We start from the raw sequence: 17,346 nt of genomic DNA, 5'->3' as shown, positions 1-17,346 counted from the left end.
TTTTCCTTTCTATTCCATTTATTCCCATCAGAAATAATACACTGTTACTTCTCCTATTTGAAAAAATAAATTTAATTAACTCACTTCCCCTGCCAGCTACCACCTCATTTCCTTCCTTACTTGTGTAACAAAATTCCCTGAAAGACTCATATTCACTGCCCCAATTCCTCTCTTTCCATTCTTTAAATTTTTTAAATGTAAATAAACACTTTATTTAGGATAGTTTTATATTTACAAAGTTGCAAAGAGTTTCCAAATACTCCACTTCCAGTCCCCCTACTGTTAACATCTTACATTTTCATGGTTGCATCTGCCATAACCAACATCAGTACATCACTATTAATGAAATGACACACTGTATTCAGGCATCACTAGGTTTCCCCTGATGTTCTTTACCTTTTTCAGGCATTCATCTAAGCTACCACATTACATTTATTTGTTCTGTCCTGTCTCCTTAGCCTCCTTTGGTCTGTGACATTTTCTCATAGTCTCTGTTTTTGATGACGGTTAAGTTTTGAGGAGTACTGGTCAAGTATTTTGCAGAATATTCTTCAATTGGACTTGCCCTAACGTTTGTCCCATGATCGGACAAAAGTCATGGGTTTTGGAAGGAAGAACACAGAGGCGAAATGCCATCTCATCACATCAACTCAAAGGCACATGTCATCAACATAACTTAACACAGATGATATTAACCTTTACCATTTGACTAACCTGTGTTTGTCAGGTTTCTTCACTGTAAAGTAACTTGCCCCTCCTTCTACAATCTGCTCTTAGAAAGACAGTCACTAAGAAAAATCTAGAAGGGAATGGGGTGAAGCTAAGCTGCACCCCTGGAGGGGATAATATCCACCTAAGTTATTTGAAAGTCTTCTATATAGGATTCATTCTCTTTTAAATCTACTCTATCAGGAGTTTCCTACCATCATTTGCTTCTATTCTAATGCTCTTATCTTGACTCCAAGTTGCCATAGTCTTACTCTTCATCTTACTAGATGTATCACCAGTGTTTATAATGAATGACCACTCCTTCATTGAAATACTTTCTTCACTTGACTTCCAGGACACCATACTGTCTTATTTCTGCTTTTGTTTGTTTTCTTCTTACTTCCCTACTAGCTCCTTCCCAAACTCCAGCCCAGATTCCCATCTTCTCCTGAATTTTTTTTTCTTTTTCTTTTTTCTTTTCTTTTCTTTTTTTTTTTTTAAGGGCCGCACCCATGGCATATGGAGGTTCCCAAAGCTAGGGGTCGAATCAGAGCTGTAGCTGCCAGCCTACCCCACAGCCATAGCAACACAAGATCCAAGCCGCATCTGCCACCTACACCACAGCTCACAGCAGTGCCAGATCCTTAACCCACTGAGCAAGGCCAGGGATAGAACCTGCGTCCTCATGGATGGTAGTCAGATTCGTTTCTGCTGTGCCACAACGGAACTCCTCTCCTGACTCCTTACTATTGAAGAACACAAGGGCTCAATTTTAATCTTCTCCATCTTTACAAATTCCCTTAGTAATATTATTCAATCAAGTGGCTATAAACATAGTTTTTAGGCTCCCCAATTTTTTCTCCAGGTCAAACTGCTTTTTCAAACCCTAAACTCATATATTCAGTTGTTAATTCAATATCTCAAACTGTATGTCTAATAAACACTGGAAATTTGGTATGTCCAAAACCAAATTCCCAATATTCTTCTACCCCAAATTTAGCACTATTTTATGTTTTTGCCATCATAGTACATGGTATCTGTAGCCTTCTACATATAGTACATATGTATATTACTCAAATAAAGAAAAAAAATTGGAGTTATCTTTAACTCCTTGCTCTCTTAATTCCTGCTCTCTTGCTTCCTTTATATCTAACCATTAGGAAATCATGCTGGCTGTACACTCCATATAGGACAATTTGTCACCACTGCATCACCAGGCTTGCATCAGATTTTGCTGGATTACTGTCAAAGCCTTTTAACTGGTCTCCCCATCTGTATGCTAGTTTATTCTCAATCCATAGTCAATGTGATCCTTCTGGAATATGTCAGATCATGCCATAATCAAAATTCTACCATGGCTCAATTTCACACAAAATAAAAGACAAACATTTTATAATGGCCTACCATGAACCCCTGGCATCTCTCTAATCTAATCTCCCGCTTCTCTTCCCCTCGCCCTCTCCACTCTAGCAATCCCAGCTTCCTTATTATTCCCTGGACTTTCCAATAACTTAACTACCTTCATACCTTTCCTCTACTCCTAACTTCTGCCAAGAATGCTCCTTCCTCTTCAATGATAACTCACTGTCAAGATGCTGCTCTTTTTCAATAAGACTAACCTTGAACTTTCACCAGACTCCTAACTTCCTTAATCCAGGTCCTTTCTCTTTCTCCAGAGCACTCACAACCTTTCATCATACTAGATGATTTACTTATTTATTTTGTTTATCATTTATTATCATTTTCTACCACTAGAATCTCTTTCATTATTGTTCTTATTGTTGTTCACTCATTTATCCTTAAAGACTTAGATCAGTGCCTATCACACAGTAGGTACTCATAACTGTGGTAAAGTTAATTTTAAAAATTGTTTTTATTTTAACAGGACATTTTGTTCTAATCTTCTGACTTGTCTTAACTGAAAATCTCCATCTCTGTACTAGCCCTAACGACCACTGTTTACCTGCCCAGACCTATTTCTTTCTTTCTTTTCTTTTTTTGGTTGTACCGTGGCATATAAAAGTTTCTGTCCAGGAATTAAACCCATGTCACAGCAGCCACCTGAGCCATTTCAGTGACAATTCTGGATCCATAACCCAGTGTACCACAAGAAATTCCCTAGATCTCTTTCTTATTACTAAGCAATATGCACTGAGTACTTGCTATGAACCAAGCACCAACGTAAGCATTTTACATGTTCATTTAATCCTCACAATTCTATGAAATACATGCTATTATGGTCCCCATTTTACACATAAAGTCAAGTAATCTGCCCAATAACATATTTAAGGGGAGAGCCAGAACTAGAACCTAGGCAGTCTGCGTTAGAACATACACTCTGACTACTGCTCACCTGATCTTCTCATACACCTGGAAGAAGCAGCCCTAGAAAAACAGCTGTACCTGCTGACTGATTGAGATCACCACTTAGGATCCAAGAGCACAAGGTGTTCAAGTTACAAGAGGTACTAGAACTGAAAGGTAATGCTCAGTTGGCTTAAGATGGGGAAGTAAAAAAAGGCATGTAAAAAGCATGGAAGGGAGTTCCCATCATGACTCAGTGGTTAACGAACCTGACTAGCTTCCATGAGGACATGGGTTCAATCCCTGGCCTTGCTCAGTGGGTTAAGGATCCGGCATTGCTGTGAGCTGTGGTATAGGTTGCAGATATAGCTCAGATCCTGTGTTACCGTGGCTGTGGCATAGGCCAGCAGCTATAGCTCCAAATCGACTCCTAGTCTGGGAACCTCCATATGCTGTGGGTGTGGCCCTAAAAAGACAAAAAAAAAAAAAAAAAAAGGCATGGAAATGAGTATACAGAAAGATAAAAGGATAGAACATATGGACAGGAAAAAAATAAGAGATGAGACCATATAACTTCAAATCAAGACAGGCATACAGACACTAGCTTATAGGAACTTTTAAGTACTAAAAGAATTCTCTGGCAACCTGAAATAGGATTCTGTGACTTTTGAATACTTTTAATACTTCTATCATTTGAGTGGAAATCTGCTCCCTGTTACAGAATCATCTCTCACTATAACAATTTCCATCTTTGTTATGATGTAAAAAATCTCTTTGCTATGATGAAATAATTAAATAAATATGGAGGGTAGTACATTTTAGTAACAGTAAGATTGGGTGGGGGGTGGGGAACCCTGAACTTAGGTCTCATTTCTAACATTTTGCTAGCTGGGGTATTCTCCTTGAACTTTAATTACACTTTCTGTAAAATGGAAATAAGAACACTTGCCCAGCCTGCTTCAAATGTTACTGTACTAAATGAGGTGACATTTGTGAATGGACTTTGAAGAATATAAATTGTTCCACAAATGTGACTATTATGATGATGATTCCAGATGTGAACTTAGTTGCGTTACCTCTAAAGAAGGATATAATGTGCTCCCTTTCAAAAAAAAGGTGAATAATACAGTTAGTCAAAGATAGACTGATAGATACAATTTATGGTTGTGTATATGTCTATACTGTTACATACCACCATAAGAGTCAAAATAAATAAATGTGTGTGGATGTTCCTTCATTCTTAAGCAAAGATTTTGATAATGGAAGTACATTTGCCTAAAAAGATCCAATGACAGAAATAACATTTATCATTCATGAAATGATGCCAAGAACTATGACATAGTCCTTCTTTGATAAGCTCCTACTGCCTCTTCCTCTCTTACCTGACCTGTAAGCACCTGTGAAAGGACAAAAGGGTCAGGAAAACTGAAGTTAGGTCTTCTTTCAAGATGCCACAGTAAATCAGTGGCATAGTCACAACTAATCTCCAGACTCTTCTGAGGCCAAAGTTGTTTCTATAAACCGTGTTCCTGCTATGCTAATTGTTTAAAATGGCCTTTTTTTTTTTTTTGATATACCTGAAACTAACACAATATTGTAAATCAACTATACTCTAATAAAAAATAAATTAATCAAATAAAATAGCTTTTTAAGAGACTGCTAAATCAAATGGCATTATAAGAATTATATCAAGAGTTTTGATGTCGAAGTGGTTCATAAAATAAATAACAAATTTCCAGCTGTACTTGGTATTCAGAAAAGGAGAGCAGCATAATCTAACAAAACCAGGAGGATATCTGAATATTCACCCCAACTTTCCTTTTTTATAGCACTCCTGATTACAAAAGGAAGTTAGCCTATTCTCTGACACACAAAGACAATACCCACTATTACTATACCAGGCAAGAGAAAGCAAGCTGTGCAAAGTCAGGGGATTGTCCCAAATGATGGCAAATTTGACTTAAATTGTTTTTTTGGGTTTTTTTTTTTTGTCTTTTTGCTATTTCTTGGGCTGCTCCCACGGCATATGGAGGTTCCCAGGCTAGGGGTTGAATCGGAGCTGTAGCCACCAGCCTACACCAGAGCCACAGCAACGCGGGATCCAAGCCGTGTCTGCAACCTACACCACAGCTCACGGCAACGCTGGATCGTTAACCCACTGAGCAAGGGCAGGGACCAAACCCACAACCTCATGGTTCCTAGTCGGATTCGTTAACCACTGCGCCACGACGGGAACTCCTAAATTGTTTTTTAAAAAACTATTGTTTTAAATTTATCTATTTACTTATCAATTTATCTACTGTTATAAATATAATTCAATCACAGCCAATGTCCCACATTATAATACAGTATTTAAAAATCTTTAACACAGGGATAGAAACAATCATTCCAAAATCAGAAGTAGATGTTCACCTGGCTTCCAGCTGTACTCACCTAGGAGTCAGTATCATTAACCACTTACTGACTTTCATTATAATGCTTGACAATATATATCTGAGAATTTTAAATTTTCCTAGACCAGCTGACTTTGGAACTATATCACCTCTATAGGTAAAACAGATGGTCAACAGCCTTTCTCTTTACCTGCAAAAAATTTCCTCCAAGTTTTCACTTTGGGCACTCTAATTTCCACAAAAGGGTAGGTTGAGGCTCCAAGCAAACCTGGGTTTCTAACAGAAGGGAAACTTCACATTCTTGTAAATTTAAGGACTTCACAACAATGCACCAAATCTTCACTTTACCAAGATACTATTTTCAACATGTGTACAACATCCCACCACCCCTTGTGAAACTGCACAAGCTTCTACAGAAACAAGAAAACAGCCTTTCTCTCATGTTTCCTCAGTGATATATCCCCAGACTTGGATGCTAATAAAGAGTAATTCAGCTCTCATATACCTGATGTATCTCAAAAACAAAATCTGAGTCTAACACTAACAAATGACTATGAATGCCAAGATGCCTGACATCAATGACATATGCAGACAAAATGTGACTTCATATTGTATGTTGTATTTGAACTGCCATTATTTTCAATAGGGCCCTGATGCTGACTCTGTTCACCAACCAACACTTTTTAAAATATACTCAGTGGCAAAAAATACAAATTTAATCCAACAGTTTCAGAAAGGAAAACCAATTAAGCCTGTGTAGGCAATGAGAGAGAGAAAAAAAAATGACTTTTCAAAAAAATACAATAATAATAATGGATTTCTCCAAGGCAACAAAAGAAAACTACAAGGGAATTATTATGCACTTTCACTATGAGTCCATCAGAAAGAACATGACAGAACATATAGAAAGTCATAATAACTCATACCTAAGCCCCAGAGCTTAGGACATCTGTGTACATATTGCCTTGGATACCTCCAATAAGAGTAGCTTTACCTCAGTAAGTCCGATATTCTTCCTTTTAATGACATTCTGTAGAGAGTTGCTCAGAGTCCTAGTTAGCAACAGGTTTGTAGATTTACGAATCATGTCATCAACTTCAGTTGAGCTGAAAAGGAAGTGTCAAGGCATGAGAATTATTTTGCAAATAAAAAGGTACCAGTGGTACTTGTAGTTGTAATAATAATAATAGCAAGAAATAACATTTATGGTATATCAAACTATTCTAAATATTTTAATGTATAAAAATTCATTTAATCTTCACAATAACCATATAAAGTAGTTGTATTATTATCCCTACTTTACAGATGAGGAAATGAAGGTAAAGAAAAGTAATTTTCTCAAGGTCATAGAGTGAGTACACAACAAAAACAAACAAAAAAAGATTTGAATACAGGGAGTATTAGTGGCACAGTCCACTAAAACTCAGGAGCCACTGCACAAAGCAAGCCCTAACAGCCCAAAGGGCCAAAAGCAAGCCTTTTCTGCCAGTGTACCCAGAGTGCTCAGCCCTAAGACAACAGCAGGGCTTACTGAGCCCATAAGTGGGGTGCCCCAGTGCATGTAGCTCAGGTGAGTGTGCTGCTGGGTACCACAGAATGTCAGCTACATAAGACCATGTCTCCAAGACTAGGAACATAACTAACCTACATAATGCATAGAAATAAACAGAGATTATATGACAAGATGAGGAAACAGAATAAAGCGTTCAAAATGAAGGAATAAGACAAAACATGAGAAGAATAAAAAAGCAAAATGCTTATGTCAAGCAATCTAGATAAAGACTATAAGTTAATGCTCATAAAGATGCTTGATAAACACTTGAGAACAATGGATAAACACAGTAAGAGGTTTCATAAAGAGCTAAAAAATAAAAAGTATCACCCAACAGAGCTGAAGAATAAAATAACTGAAATAAAATATAACCTAGAAGGAATCAATGGTAAATTAGATGATGCTGAGGGCGGCATCACCAAAACTAGACATAGACAACACACACAAAAAACTCCAAAAATGACAGGTTAATATCACTGATGAACATAGAGCCAAACATCTTCAACAAAATATTAGTAAACTGAATTCAACAATCTATCAAATCAATCATACCCAACAATCAAGTGATATTTATTCCAGGGATACAAGTATAGCTCTACATCTACAAAGCAATAGGCGATATACCACATTAACAAAGTAAAGGATAAAAATTTTATGAATGGGAGAGCAGATCAAGATGGCAGAATAGAAGGACATGGAGCTCACCTCCTCCCACAAATACATCAAAAACACATCTTCATGTGGAACAACTGTCACAGAATAACTACCAAACTCTGGCAGAAGATAACATATAATCAAAACTGCAAGAAAGATCACCAAGTAACCAGGTAGGATGAAAGAAAAAGAAAAGGGAATCAAGATGGGAAGTGTGTCCCTAGTAGGGAACTGTGAAAGGGGAAAGGTTCCTTCACACAGGGAATCACTTTCATGGGCTGGGAGATCAGCCAAAATAGAGAGATTCAGAGGCTCAGAGGAAAGTATAACAGCCAGCTTGTGGCGGAGAGAACAGGGAGAGTCCAGCATAGATTATCCTGGCCACCACCCTGCGCTTCCCAGTCTGAGTCTCAGGTCTGCTGGTGCACAGGGGGCTGGGTGCTGGAACTTGGGCTTCACCAGATAGACCAGGAAAGAAAACTAGGGTTGGCTGCCCAGAGACAGCCTAAAGGGCTGAAGTGTGGTCTGAGTAGCAATGATGGGTGTGTGCAGGAGAAAGCCCAGGTCTGCCATAGAATCACCACTGTTACTGCATGCGAAGGGTGGTGTGGGACCCCACCATAACAGCCTGAGTCTTGGCATGCTCACAGCAGTCATAGCTCTGAATGTATGAGCTCTGGGAGTACTCAAGCCCTGGCTGGTTGCCCACAAACAAAGGCATGACTTAAAGCTCAGCAGTATCACAGAGGTTGTTTGATTCAGGGATACACTCTGCAGCTAGCAGCTTTGTAAAATCAGCACCTGTGAGACATCTGTGCAGATTACTGGTGCTCCTCTGGCTGGGGAAGATCTGGCATTAGCTTCTGCAGGTGTTGTTTGTGTATGCATACAGAAGCATGGCTGGTGTTTGGCTGTTCCATAGCTCCCACAGTGGGTCCAAGGGCACAATTTCAGTGGTCCCAGTGCCTCTAATCTGGACTAACAGCTCTGCACTGGTAGCTTTGCAAGCACAGCACCTGAGGTACACCCTGCTGAATGCTTGCATGCCAATGGTTAAAGCAGGGCCAGGGAAGTACCAAAAATAGTGTATCTTGTTGAATCTACACAATGGGTGACAGGTGACAATACAGAGCACACTTCCCAGTGGACAGCTCCTATGGAGGAATATTCAGGGGCTACTCTACCACCAGGAGTGCTAGCTCACATTACAACTCAGAAATAGATCTGGGGGTTTCCACTCCAACAACTGGGCAGCAGGCCCTGCCCCTGAAAGAACTGTGACAACCACAGAGCAAAGAGGAGGCCCCAGCATGCTCTAGTCACAACACAAGTCATACCCTCTACCAAGGGGAAAATGACCAGCATAACTGAGGAAAGACATGGCAGCCCACATTCAAAAATATTAGATTCACACAGACTACACAGGAACATTCCCACATAAAAACAAACCTTCAAGATCACAGTAGAAAAATATTTCTCCTAAAATCACAGATTGAGGTAAATTATGAAGCAAAAAGAAATGCTCCCAGTTATCAGATCAAGAGAATTACCCTAAAGAATGAAAAATGAGGAGTTCCCATAGTGGCACAGTGGTTAATGAATCCAACTAGGAACCATGTGGTTGTGGGTTTGATCCCTGCCCTTGCTCAGTGGATTAAGGATCTGGCGTTGCCGTGAGCTGTGGTGTGGGTCACAGACGCAGCTCAGATCCTGCGTTGCTGTGGCTCTGGCATAGGCCAGTGGCTACGGCTCCGATTGGACCCTTAGCCTGGGAATCTCCATGTGCTGTGAGAGCGGCTCGAGAAAAGACAAAAAAAAAAAAAAAAAAAAAAGAATAAAAAATGAAACATCTCCAGTTTATTAGACCCTGAATTCAAAAAAGAGGTAAGAAAAATACTGAAGGAATTAAGAAAGGCTATGGATAGAAATGTAGATTACTGTAAAAAGGACCTAGAAAGTATAAAGAGGAGCCAATTAAAATTGGAAAACTCATCTGCTGAAATGAAAGCTGAGTTAAAGGCAATAAACAGAAAACTGAAAAACACAGAAGAATGATAAGTGATCTGGAAGACAGAAAAATGGAAATCATCCAATCAGAACAGCAGATAGAAAGACAAATGAAAAAAAATGAAAGCAATATATGAGACCTAAGGGATAATATAAAGTATGTCAATCCATGTATAATAGAAATCCCAGAAGGAGAAGAAAGAGAAAAAAGGATACAAAATATATTTGAATGAATGATGGATGAAAACTTCCCAAACCTAAAGAAGGGTCTCAAAGAAGGTGAAACCAAACAGACCTACGCCAAGATACATTTTACTTAAAATGGCAAAAGTTAAAGACAGAATTCTAAAAGCAGCAAGAAAAAACAAAGAATTACTTATAAGGGAATCCTATAAGACTAGCAGCTGATTTCCATACAGAAACCTTTCAGGCCAGAAGGGCCTGGCAAGATATATTCAAAATCCTTTGAAAACTTGCAAAAAAGACTACCCAGAAGATTATCATATATAAAAGGAGAGATAAAGAATTTCTGAGACAAGCAAAAAGTAAAAAAATACAGCAATACTAAACCTATCCTAAGAGGAGTATTAAAAAGTCTTCTCTAAACACAAAAAAGAACAATCTATAGAAAAGAGAAAATCATAATTGGAAAGTAAATTACTTAAATGAGTCAGTATACAGAGTAAAATAAATTTTTTAAAAATTTCTGAAAGCAATAACTACAATGAAGAGCAAAAGGATAGATAAACATGAAGATGTAATAGGTGACATCAAAATCATAAAATGTGGGGAAGAGAAGTATGAAAATGAAGGTCTTTCATTTTGATAATGTGTTTGAACTTGTATGACTACCAGTCTAAAAGCAAGCAGATATAGTGATGGGTTAACTTTCCTGAAAAACAGTGTAAGCACAAATAAAAATCATACAATAAATTCACTAATACCAAAAAGAACAGAACATAATGCAAACATAACCATCAAACCACAAGTGGAAAAACAAAAGGAAAAAGAAAGGAACAAAGAATAAATACAAAATCAACTGGAATTAAGGCTTTAAATGGCAATAAATACATATCTATCAATAATCACTTTAAATGTCAATAGACTAAATGTTCCAATCAAAAGACATAGGGTGGCAGACTGGATAATAAAACAAGAGTCTATAATATACCACCTATTACTGACCCATCTTAGGAGTTCCCTTGAGGCTCACCACATTAAAGACCTGGCATTATCACTGCTGTGGCTCTGGTTACAGCTGTGGCATGGGTTTGACACCTGGTCCAGGAACTCCTGCATGCCATGGGTGTGACTGATAAAAAAGGAAGGAGATCCACTTTAGGGCAAAGGACACAAATAGATTGAAAGTAAGGAGATGGAAAAAGAGATTTCATGAAAATGGAAATGATAAGAAAATGAGCATAGCAGTAATCATATAGAATGAAATAGACTTTAAAACAAAAGCTATAAATAAAGATACAGAAGGATAGTGGGAGTTCCCATCATGGCTCAGTGGTCAACAAATCTGACTACGAACCATGAGGTTGCAGGTTCGATCCCTGGCCTTGCTCAGTGGGTTAAGGATCCAGTGTTGCCGTAAGCCGTGGTGTAGGTTGCAGACATGGCTCAGATCCCATGTTGCTGTGGCTCTGGCGTAGGCTGGCAGCTATAGCTCCAATTAGACCCCTACTCTGGGAACCTCCATATGCCACAGGAGCAGCCCTAGAAAAGGCAAAAAGACAAAAAAAAAAAAAAAAGATAAAGAAGGATAGTATATAATGATAAAAGAATAAATACAAGAGGAGGATATTAGGCTCATTAACATATATGCAACCAATATGGGGAACCTAAATAGATAAAACAAACTAAACAAACATTAGAAGGAGAAATTGATGGGACTATAATAACAGAAGGTGACTTTAACACCCTGCTCACTTCAGTGGACAAATCTTCTACACAGAAAAACAATAAGGCAACAGAGATCCTAAATGACACAACAAAACACTAAGACTTAATTGATACCTTCAGGACATTACATCCAAAAAAACAGAATACAAATTCTTTTCAAATGTACATGAATATTCTCTAGGAAAGATCACATATGAGGATATAAAAAAAAAAAAGCCTCAACAAATTTAAAAGGTTAGAAATTAGTTCAAGCCTTTTCCAACTACGACACCATGAAACCAGAAATCAACCACAGAAAGAGAAATGAGAAAAAGACAATTACTGGAGATTAAACAACATAAAAACCAATGTGTCAATAATGAAATAAGAGGAAATTAAAAAATACTTGAAGACAAAGGACAATAAAAATACAACCAAATAAATTTGATGGGATGCAGCAAAGGTAGTCCTTAGAGGTAAATTCATGGTGATACACACTTTCTTCAAAACACAAGAAAGACTTCAATAAACAACCTAACCTATGACCTTAAAAAAATAGAAAAATAAAAACAGGCAAAATCTAAAGTCAGCAAAAGGAAAGAGATTGGAGAGAAAATAAAAAAGATGGTGGAAAAATAGGATGTGAAGCTAATCTATTCCCACAAATACATCAAAAATACATCTACAGTCAAGTGCAAATGTCAGAATGTTATTTTACTATATAAAAGGGACTTATTTGCTTTTTTGGCACTCCCATGGCATGCAGAAGTTCCTGGGCCAGGGACTGAACCTGAGTCACAGGAGTGACAAAGCCAGATCCTTAACACTCTGAGCCACAAAAGAACTCACTATTTGCTGTTTTCAAAAAGAACTTTGCAAGAGAAAAAATTTTATGTCCTTAGAATTCATACAATTACGTATGTATTCAATATATGTCACCTATTTGCTTCCTTCTGTTGAATGTAAAGGAGAAAATTCTTGCTAGAAAGAAATGAAATTTGACTTAAGAGAATACTGTCCTTACATTTCATAAAAATCTCAATGGAGCAGTTTTTCTTATCTGAAAACCTTATGTTTAAGAGAACTAATTATTTTTATACATATTATGTTTTACATCCTATATTATAATCTCCCCACAATGACAGCTATGATTGTCAAAGTGACCTTGGTCAGTCCAAGTTAAAATGTAAACATAACCCAGGAAATAAGATAAATGGCAACGGAAGAGAAAAAGGCAATTGTAATCCCTCTCCCAACTGAATATCTAATGCAGTCAAGCAATATAAATACTTTTTACATACGGTAGCGTACCTAACATGACCTTAGAGACCATTCTCTGGTACTAGGTCAACTTGATGGGGTAAATACATCAAGTTGAGGGCTAAACACACTTTTGGTTTATAACTTCCAAAGAAAACATTTCAGTGAAATCAATCTCATTTTCAGAGAAAAGAACAAATTAATTGTACAAACCCCGTTTCATTTTCTACCTAGTAAGAATGGCTATCAAACAAGTTATCCAAACTATTTTCCAATTGTTTATTTTCAGTTGCCTAACATGCCCTACATTCCACTCATTCGTTCATTCTTTCTTTCCTTTTTTATTTTTAATATACTAAGTTGGTGTCGTGGATACTGCGCTGAAAAAATTTTAAATGTTTCTACCCTTCAAGAGGCCTTTTCTCACAACTTCAATTTGTCCTCAGGCTTGGTTCCTATGTTGTTCCTATATATTTCCATCACAGCACTTATCAATAATTGTCTACTTTCTCAATTAGAGTAGGCACTCTTTGAAGACATGGACTATGTTTTCAGGATCTTAACATCCTTACTACAAAGCATCATCTGACAAATAACTGAATACTCATAATGCATAATGAATAAACTAATAAACAAAGGAGGCTATAGTCTAGCACAGAAACACACAGATACAGTAGAGCAATAAAATCTGAGATAAGCTATAATGATAGTACTCATACTGTACAGAAAAGAAGCACAAAGGAGTCAGTAGATCAACTCCATTAGGGATGGAAGTAGTCAAAAAGGCTTCATTCAGGACCAACCAGTCCTGAATGGTTAGAATTGAGTCAAAAGCTTCAGAAGAGAAGAAATTATTTCAAGTAGAGAGATAGTCATGAGCAAAGTAAGAGAGATATAGAATAGCATGTTATGATCAGAAAACAATACATAGGTTGGGATGACCTAAGCATGGGGTGACACAAAAATTACATCTGGGATATGAATCTGGAAAAGGTATAGAGGAGACTAGGTCAAGATATGGGGGAGCAGACAGACAGATAAATATGTCAGTCAGGAATATGAACTTTATCCTCTATGCCATGAGGAATCCCTTAAGAGATGAGAAGAATAAAGTTAAATAATGAGATTTCAGAAGACTTACTCTAGGTGACATACAGAATAGAATGAGAACAAAAAGATGGATCGTAGGGAAAGTAAAGTTAGAGACAGAAGAACGACTAGGAGACTACTTAAACAGTCCAAGACAAAAATGACTAGAACATGAATTAAAGCAGCCATACTGGGAAGAGAAAAATTTAAAGAAAAAAAAAAACTGGAAAAACAGATCCATACAATTTTGTCATCAATTAAACTTAAAGAGGCTCACTTACAAATGAGCACTGCTCTCATTAAAGGGGAATAATTAGTGCTTAACTCAAAAGAAATAGACAACTGAGATTAATGTATATAAAATACATTAATAAGATGACTGCCAAAGAATAAGATTTATAAACATGGCAATAATTATTTTGTTGATGCTGATGCTGATTGGATTTGAATCTTGGCTTGAATGCTTACTCTCTGTGTGACCTTCATGAAATTACCTAACCTCTCTTTGCCTTACATCCTCCTCTGTAACAATGGAGCATGCCTCCTAGTACATCACAGGTAAGGGAAGTATTACCTTGAATTTTATAGATGTGATAACATATTTGTGAAGCGTTTATAAAAATTTAGCCCAATGCCTGAAACTTTGCTTACAGAAAGTTATTAATAGAAAATAGGAGTTGAAAATGATTCTCAGATGTCTACTTTGGGTGAAGAGTGGTATCATTCACTGAGAGGAGAAAGTTTCTTTAGAAAGCCAATTAGGAAAACTATTGTCCCTCAAATTCTTTAAGATGAATTAAGTATTTTTCTCCATGTTTTGAAAGCACACTATACATACTACAACACTCGTTATGGTCTATTTTCTTGTCTATTTTCATCAGTAAATATGATATCTAAGGAAAAAAAAAAGTGTATCTTTTAATTCTGTACCCTCCCCAAAGCAGGTTGTATCTGGTACACAAATAGGCTAAATATATGTCAGTTAAATAATTAAATTAAAGGAGACATGGATTCCTTTAACAAGTCCAGAGAACATTTGGAAAGAAGAGTATGTCCAAAGGATTTAATTTAATTTAATATTCCTCACTATTACGGAACCTAAAATTTTATCAAATAGAATGTAAAAATTAGTATACTAATCTGTTCCAGTGAATTCTCACTAGATACAAAGTGTTGAAATGCAAATCTGCAAGGAAAATAGGGAATAAAATACATAATATAAACAAAAACAAATTGTTTAAGAATTTTCAGCTTTCCCTTTCACCATGACTATACAAATAAAGCAGTGCCATACTGTGATGACCTAATATTAATACTTTCAAAATTAGAGCTGAAGGGAATATCAAAAGAATTCCAGAATATTTATGTGCATAGAGCCATAATTTCAGTATCTGTTACATCCCCATAGTTTCATACTCTACCTTAGATGAAGATCTTCTGAAAACTTCAGACAGGCATAGATAAACTCTTTAATTTGATTATAAACTTTTGGCACAAATTCAGAGAATGGGAACTTTTTGGAAACGGTTGCTGTAAAAGAATTAATGAGAGGAAATCACAAACCAACATACATTGAAAATATTTAAATTATTTAAAATACAAAAAAGAAATTTTCTTCCACATGTGAACTGTATGCTTAACAATCTCAAATTTTTAAAAATATTTCTAAAAGTTTCCTGATACTGAAAAGAACAAGATAAAATTAAATAAACAATAATTTCAATGTCCTCCAAAACCTGAAAGGATGAATAAACTGTGATACATATTCAGCAATAAAAATGAATGATATGTTGATTCATGCAACAATTTGGATGAAGCTCAAAAGAATTATGTTGACTGAAAGAAGTCAGTCTCAAAAGGTTACATACTGTATGATTCCATTTATAAGACATTCTCAAAAAGTTAAAAGTAGATACAAAGCAACCAGATTGGTGGTTGCCAAAGGCTTAGGGTTAGAGGAGGGTTTCATTAAGAAGGAATTTTTTTGAATGATGGAACTGTTCTGTATAATTTTTGTGGTAGCACATACTCGACTCAGCACACTGTCAAAACCAACAGAATTATACAGCATATATGGTAAATTTTACTCTATGTTTTGGGGCTAAGATGTCCTAAAAGTATAATGAAAGCAAATATTTCAAAGTGCAAGCCAAAATGGGACACTCCCAGAAATCCCCCAAGCACTTCAGAGGTGACAGGACCCCAAATCACTTACTGATATGAAAACAGGAAATTCTGTTCTTCTAAGACCAAAATTTATCCCTTGAAGGTGTTCTAGATTTCTAACCATTGAGTTAATGAGACATACAATGAAAGCTTTTAGAGAATGCCAAATCAGAGAAACTTATTTTAAAGTACTCCTTACCTTTTCCAGCTCTGAATCTTGGAATGGGAATTGTCCTATCACCTTTTTATACATCTCTTCACTTGTTACTGGTATAGGACTATAGTTGTCAGAATCAAGTATGTTTCTATAAAGAAAACAAAAGAAGGAAGGAAGGGAGGGAGGGAAAAAGGAAAGAGGGATGGCTTAATCACTATAATGACCTGAAGTAATTTTCAGGTGAACTCCCATAGTTGTATGTATATACAACACAACTCAAACGTTTCCTTGTCCTATTCTATTCCTTTTTACCATACAACTATTTGGTTTCAGGTAAAAACATCTTTAAAAGAAGACAGAAAGAAAATTATATTCTGAAACAAATGGAATACAATTATAAACATGACCTCAAAGTACCTGAGGTTCACAGATCAGACAGAAGATTTAAGGCAACATGTTAATGACTTAAGGTAAGTGAGAAGTAGAAAAAGGAATGTGAGCTCTGGACAAGGCAAAGCGGTTTTCTTTAAATAAGATATATATATTCAGGACACCACTGTAATTTACTTGAATTCCCAATCATAACCTGGATCACAGCTAGAAAATACAAGCCACATATACTTATTGCTTATAACATCTGAAAAACCTTAGGTACAAAGGTAGATGCATGCACACATACATTCTCACACAACTCTAGATAATTTCTTACCTGAAAATACCTGACCATTTCTTTAACAAAGTTTCACTGTATTGATCTCGGATTTCTAAGAGCATGTCAAAAAGCTGATTTACAGGAAAACCATACACCTGAAACAAAATAAGAAAATAGCTTCATTTTTTATAAGGTGATTTTTTTTTTAGCAACATGAGAGAGATTAGGCATTGAAAGATATTGTTTTTTGATCAATTGAAGTAAAACCATTATAAAAGAATCTTTCATTCTCACCTAATACCTAGTGTTTTTAATCCAGAATTAAAAGATGTATACCCAAACTTCCAAGCCAGTCAGAAAAAAAAATTAAAAGATGAACATTAAAGATAATATACACTGGGTATAACTGTCAGCTAAGTTTTCCTCTACAACACCTTCTATAACTCTTAGCAACCTTTAGGAGTAGGGAGAAAAAACGAAAATGCTACCAATCTCATCCACTCCTAATGCTATTCTG

At 36.5% G+C, this 17,346-nt stretch overlaps 1 protein-coding gene across 1 annotated transcript in view; it reads right to left on the bottom strand.

The window, feature by feature from the left end:
* EXOC6B (exocyst complex component 6B) overlaps nt 1-17,346 on the bottom strand; it is a 607,547-nt gene that overhangs the window by 269,226 nt on the left and 320,975 nt on the right. Inside the window, 5 exon segments of the mRNA XM_013996035.2 lie at nt 6,400-6,511; nt 15,276-15,372; nt 15,375-15,384; nt 16,220-16,325; nt 16,887-16,984. Coding sequence (XP_013851489.2) covers nt 6,400-6,511; nt 15,276-15,372; nt 15,375-15,384; nt 16,220-16,325; nt 16,887-16,984 — 423 coding nt within the window.

The sequence above is a fragment of the Sus scrofa genome, chromosome 3, assembly GCF_000003025.6.
Source record: "Sus scrofa isolate TJ Tabasco breed Duroc chromosome 3, Sscrofa11.1, whole genome shotgun sequence".
Lineage (NCBI taxonomy): Eukaryota > Metazoa > Chordata > Mammalia > Artiodactyla > Suidae > Sus > Sus scrofa.
The sequence above is the reverse complement of the archived record's forward strand: the minus strand, read 5'-3'. Positions and strand labels throughout refer to the sequence as shown.